This window comes from Morus notabilis, unplaced genomic scaffold (assembly GCF_000414095.1).
Source record: "Morus notabilis unplaced genomic scaffold, ASM41409v2 Scaffold604, whole genome shotgun sequence".
NCBI classification, from domain to species: Eukaryota; Viridiplantae; Streptophyta; class Magnoliopsida; order Rosales; family Moraceae; genus Morus; species Morus notabilis.
Window position 1 is genome coordinate 525,130 of NW_010362300.1, and position 6,000 is coordinate 531,129.

General features: G+C 32.1%; 1 protein-coding gene across 1 annotated transcript; it reads left to right on the plus strand.

Annotated features, from left to right (window-relative positions):
* Positions 1 to 2,832: 2,832 nt before the first annotated feature.
* Positions 2,833 to 4,024, plus strand: LOC21403033 (galactose-specific lectin). The gene is made up of 3 exons (XM_024167882.1): positions 2,833 to 3,009; positions 3,212 to 3,457; positions 3,788 to 4,024. The coding sequence occupies exons 1-3, from the start codon at positions 2,833 to 2,835 to the stop codon at positions 4,022 to 4,024; spliced, it is 660 nt and encodes a 219-aa protein (XP_024023650.1).
* The last annotated feature ends 1,976 nt before the right edge of the window (positions 4,025 to 6,000 follow it).

A 6,000-nucleotide genomic window follows, 5' to 3' on the forward strand; every position in this document is an offset into this window, starting at 1 on the left:
TAATGAATATAGTATTTCAATGGCTATATATCTACAGCTTCTATGTGATTCCATTATTTGCTTCATCAAAACCATGTGATTATATGTAATGGATTCACCCGCCCGCCCAATTTTGTCACCTTGTCCAACAATTGACTTCCGGTGTTAACTTTTCTTTTTCTCTTCGCTTCTAAACGATTCGGACAAATCCAGGTTGGAGATTGAATAAGGCTATTTAAAACTTGTTTGGGACATATATTCAAATCTAAATTTGAGTTTTACTATAGTACTTTTTATCTCATAAAAATTTAAAATTTAAAATTTCATTTCTCAGAAAGTTTCTATCAATAAATCTAAATCATGACTTAAATATATGTTCCAAACGGGCCTTTTAGGTTCTTGGAAATTTTAAAGAACGTTGATGATGAGATTTTGAAGCTTTTGTTGTTTGTTAGAGCTCTTTTTTATCCTATATTTATTAGAAACTTTTCATTTTTTGGGCGGAATGAATAGACTTGTTTTTCATCATACAAAATGATGAAGCTAGTTTTAAAGCATAGAAGCTTGAGAGAAGATGAAAGTAGATGGAATAAAAAGCCAGGAAAGAAAATAGAATGACAAGTTTTATAAGTTCATGTAAAAACCGGTATTATTAGTGAGTTTAACACTAGTATAATATAATTTTTTTCTTATTAAATAGAAACTTACAAATGTTCACACTACAAACAAGAGCTTTTTCTCTTTTTCTTTATTACTGTTTGTTGGTTAAAAATATGGTAGAAGATCTGAATATACATAAAATTCTTCTTAAACATTCCTTCATAAATAAATATTCATAGTTAATAAAAAGATAAACTTGTTGTTTCATATGAACATACAAATTGTTTTAAATAAATTTAAAAATATTAAGATTGATTTTAGCCAAAAACTCTACATTATCTCAAAATGTGTGATATTAATCTACTATTTTTATAGAATTTCACGCGTACGAACACGTTACTCCAACTACTTCAATAAAACAGAAATATATATATATATATATATACATATATATAAGATAATTGTTCATTAATTGAAATGGTTAAGTTAATTAATCGTTCTGGGTTATTGAAGGTGGGTAGATTAAAAGCCCACGTTCTAAATACCTAAAAACATGTGTTAATTAAATTCTGACCATCTCCCAAAGTACTCGAAGGACTCAAATATATTATATTATTGTCTCCATTCCGGCAGCCGAACTAGAGCGACACCTATTTTAGGTCTAGATTGATGAGTAAAGATTTTAAGGCAAAAAAAGACCTGGCGATCATCTGGTTCAGGACTCAGGTTTTTTTTTTTTTTTTTTTTTTTTTTTGCACATCTGATAACACTTAGAGATGTTAGTTGGTTGATGTCTGGTGAGAAGGATATATTATAACCGGTTGATGAGCAATAACATAATATGACATGTATATAATAATGTAGAAATACACTTTAAGAAAGAAAAATGCGATACAAAAATGAATATGTAACTTTTTGTAATAACAAGTGGACAAGGAACTCGGTTTTCTTAAAATTGTTCATTAACGATATACTCAATTCTTTAAGACTCATCGTCTCTAATTCATTAACAATATATTTAATTTTCTAAGACTCCCATCATTTCGTTATTTCTATGAAAGTTTTTCTCTATAATTGAGGGTTTAGTTTCAGTTTATTTGGCCCCTTAAAAAGAGAACCAGAGTAAGTAGGAAATTTTTTGCAGGAAAAGAACTAAGCTTGTTTGATATTTGGGATCTTAGTTTTAGTCATGCAACTTAAAGCTTTGTTTCCATTATTTCATAAAGCAAAATAGGTTATAGTAGTTAACCATGTAAATGAATCTTTCACACTCAAGAAATAAAACTTCTTACAATATCAATCTATTAGATTAATTTTGACGCCTCATGTTATAATTTATCCATTCTACAATAACAAGAATTAAAATCGTTGCCTACATTGTTCCAACTAAAATTAAAGGTCTACACCACAAAAACACAAAAATAAACGACCAAACCTCTACAAAGTAAAAAGGAACTCTCAATCCAACAACACTAAAGAAAAGTTTCAAAAGTAACGGTCAAATGTTTCAGATAATGTAAATTCTTGCCAATATTTAGAAGATTTAACACTTTAAGATTCCTCCACAAAACCCCAACTTACACATAATAAGTAAAATCCTACAACTTAAAGTCCAAACGACAATCTGTTGAATTACATGAATACAGAATATTTAAACCATTATAATAATCTATCACGGTACTAAAAAAAATTCAAATAAAAACGCTTATTCATGACCATCCATTTTCAATCGGATAATTACAATTAATGTGCTGACCGGTCAAGTGTTTCAAACACTGTCTAATTGGAGACCATTAGTAAATAAAAAATAATAATAAAAATAAGAAGGTGATAAGACTCTGACAAAGTTCCCAACAGAAGATAATTAAATTAGACCGGTTATGATTCGAACAACAAGGAACACTCAACTACTAGCTAGTCTAGTCCAGTCTTTATTTATTTATTTTTTTTGCATTGGGAGGTAATTAGGCACATATGCATTATGCCCTCACTACAACAGTATAACTTGGTTCAGAACCTTTCTTGTCTTCTCACAAAAGTTCATGGCTCAGCACGTGATACCACGTGATATTCTTCTTATCCAATACTATTTATCTACAACCGAGGTCATGAATCGTTTGAATTTCCTTCATTGCCCGTAAGCAAGCATGAAATTCCAAATAAGTGTAGCAGATGTATCTCTATATATAGCCACGTAAAGAAGCAAGTTTCTCCACATCCAAATATCTACTTGAACTAATTTTCAATATTTTCATGCGAATGGCCTCCTCTTCTTTTCTCTCCCTCTCCGTCCTTGTCCTCCTCTTCTCCATCTCCTCCGCCTACAGCCACAAGTGGTCCTTGCCAAATGGCCGCCTCGACCAAAATCCAATCAGGATAATCGAGGCCGCCGTTGGAGTTTCTAAAGAAACCTTTAAACACAGTGGGATGGTGAGGCTCCATACATGTATTTACATATACATATATATATATATATATATATATTTTGCAATGACATACATTTTTTTATACGAATCGATATAAATTGCATTACAACTCTTCAACGAGGACATATTTCTTTATAATTCTTCTATTTGTTGCATTTTGATGAATTAGAATATACACGCAAAACCATTTGAAAAATATTTTGTAGGAAGCTAAAAATGATCAACAAAGTGGGAAAAGCCAGACAATAACTATAGGAACATGGGGAACCCAAGCAACCAGCTCTAATGGTGTAGTTTTTGATGATGGTGCATACACGGGAATAAGAGAAATAAACTTTGAATATAATGACGAAACAGCCATTGGAAGCTTTCAAGTGACCTACGACTTGAATGGTGTGCCATTTGTTGCAGAAAAACATTCAAGCTTTATAACAGGCTTCACACCAGTGACGGTTAGTCTATAATTCTTTCTTCATTCTTTTAATTTACAGAATTTCTTTTATGGTTGTGTACACACATATATATGGGAATTTGTATACTAAAAAAATTTGGAATTAGAGCAGTCTATAAAGATCTATTATATTTTCCAAAGTTAAAATTTCGATTGTAAAACGCTCCCTCACACATTAAACACATTAAGAATAAATTACCGAATATTAAAATATACACGTATAAATATTAAAATTTAAAAATCTTTAGTTATAAATACTTACCGTATACATACATATATATGTGTATTACTAGTTTAATTTATTTATATTTTTGTATCCTTTGAAATTCAGATTTCTCTAGATTTTCCGAGTGAGTATATAGTCGAAGTGAGCGGATACACTGATAATGTGCGAGGTTATAAAGTAGTACGCTCTTTAACATTCAAGACCAACAAGGCAACCTATGGACCATATGGAACTACGAGCGGCACACCTTTCAATCTTCCAATTCAAAATGGCTTGATTGTTGGATTCAAAGGAAGTATCGGCTATTGGTTGGACTATATTGGTTTTCATTTATCCCTTTAAGAATATGAGTAACTAATGAAAACAATGATGCTACTAAGATGGATTTTCGCTTTCCACTTATAAATAAATTCAAATCAGCAAGTATGCAATGGTAATATTTTATGTTGGTTTTGCTAACTGTCTTATTACCATATATACAAATGAGGAATGATTTGAGGTGTATCTGTGATGTTCGAAATAAAAGATCTATCTAGTGAGCATGTTGGTGTTGTGTAATATCAGTTCTTGAATTTTCTATTTTCTTTATTTTTTTTTGTTCTAGATTAATTTAAAAGCTTTTTTTGTATGACTACCTCTTGAGCTTATCGCTTCTGACAAATCAGTTTCTAAACTAAAAATTGTGACAATTAACCACTCAAATTTTTAAATTCATGCCAAGCAAGTTCAATTTTCTATGGTGTTTAACTTTTAACGGATTTTCTTCACATGCCCAGCACGTGACATTCGAAAGAGGGTAAACCTGCATAAAAAAGAATTAGAGAAACAAAAACAATATATTTACATATTTAAAAGAAAACTCAAAAAGTAAGGCCGATTTTGATTTGCAAACTCTAAAGTTCTGTTGATGAACGAATCATTGGTCGAAAGTATGGTTGTTGATTTGAATGATCGATGCTAAAATGGATGATTCTGAGCAACCATTTCCGCTTGAGTGCTAAAAATTTGAATTTGAATTTGAAGCGAGAAAGAGGTGAAAGAGACATATAATTGACAGAGAAGACAACAAAAATGGAAAAATCCATTTCAAAGGCGATTGCATCGAATCATCTCAGCTTTAATTATGATTTTTTTTTACTTTCCTTTTTAGTTGTGATACTATGGGTGTGTGTGTATATATATATATATATGAGGAGAGTTCAAGAAAAGAAGAAATTTACGGTTTTTTGTTTTTTTTGTTTTTCAAAAATCATCAGCAATAAAATATGCAGTTTCCACAAAATCATCAGCGAAATATGAAGCTCCTAATGCTGCATGCTCCATTAAACAAAAAGCATGCTCCATTAAACAAAAAGCATTCATTAGAGTCGGCAAAATCTGCAGTTCTTCCAATGGCGTCATCCGGCATGGGCGACGTTGCTACGCCGGGGATGTGGCTGATGAGGCAAAGGGTGGTGCTGCTGCGATGACGTCTAAGGTTCGGCGACGTTGGCATTTACATAGTTCAAGATTTATGTTTCTACATTTACTTGATTATGGATTCATCCAGTAAAGTTGAGAAATTCAATGTGATCCAAAATCAGTTGCGTGAAATGCTGTGTTCGTGATGAAATTGCTCAACATATATGGAGAGCAAATCAATGAATCAGATCTAACTAAAAACTTATATTTTGTGGATAATTACAAGTTAAGACTAGTTTTATATTCGAAAAATTATCAGTTTATGACCTGAGTTAATACAGATTTGTAGTTTTTATGATATTGAAATAGTCTATTAGTTTGTGTTTTTACTTTATCTGAATGCCTAGTTATTAAGTTACGAACAGAAAACAAATACATTAAATGAACTCCGGTGGTGCGATTTCAGCACTGGCCCAGTATGAGGGTACTATTCAAGCCTTAGCTTCGGCCTGTCAATCAAATCCCGGCACTGGGCTCGACAAGTCGGATCGATTCTAGCACCGAGGCCGACACATCAGTTCGATCTCACACTACAAGAAAAAAGGCTATTAGCGACGACAAAAAGTCCAAAAAATACAAAGCCGTCGCAAATGAATTTTTAGCGACCACTTGTCATCGCAAACCTGTCGCTGCAGTTGAATAGTCGCAAAAATATTTTTTGCGACCACAGCTTGTCGTCGCAATTATATTTGCGACGACAATCGTTGCAATTGAGTCGCTACAATTATTTCGTCGAGTACATCGTTAAGGTGACATGACATTAAGTATTTACGACGACATTTTTTGAATTAAGTCGTCACAAAAGAGGTAGTGGTAGCTGATGTGGCATATATTTTTTTGCGACCACATTTGTCGTC

What these genes read in the sequence shown, in the direction of transcription:
- LOC21403033 (XM_024167882.1), top strand. Translation starts at nt 2,833, where the DNA reads ATGCGAATGGCCTCCTCTTCTTTTCTCTCCCTCTCCGTCCTTGTCCTC. An exon ending in CCTTTAAACACAGTGGGATG is followed by an intron (nt 3,010 to 3,211) that starts GTGAGGCTCCAT and finishes AATATTTTGTAG; the next exon opens with GAAGCTAAAAATGATCAACA. An exon ending in CAGGCTTCACACCAGTGACG is followed by an intron (nt 3,458 to 3,787) that starts GTTAGTCTATAA and finishes TTTGAAATTCAG; the next exon opens with ATTTCTCTAGATTTTCCGAG.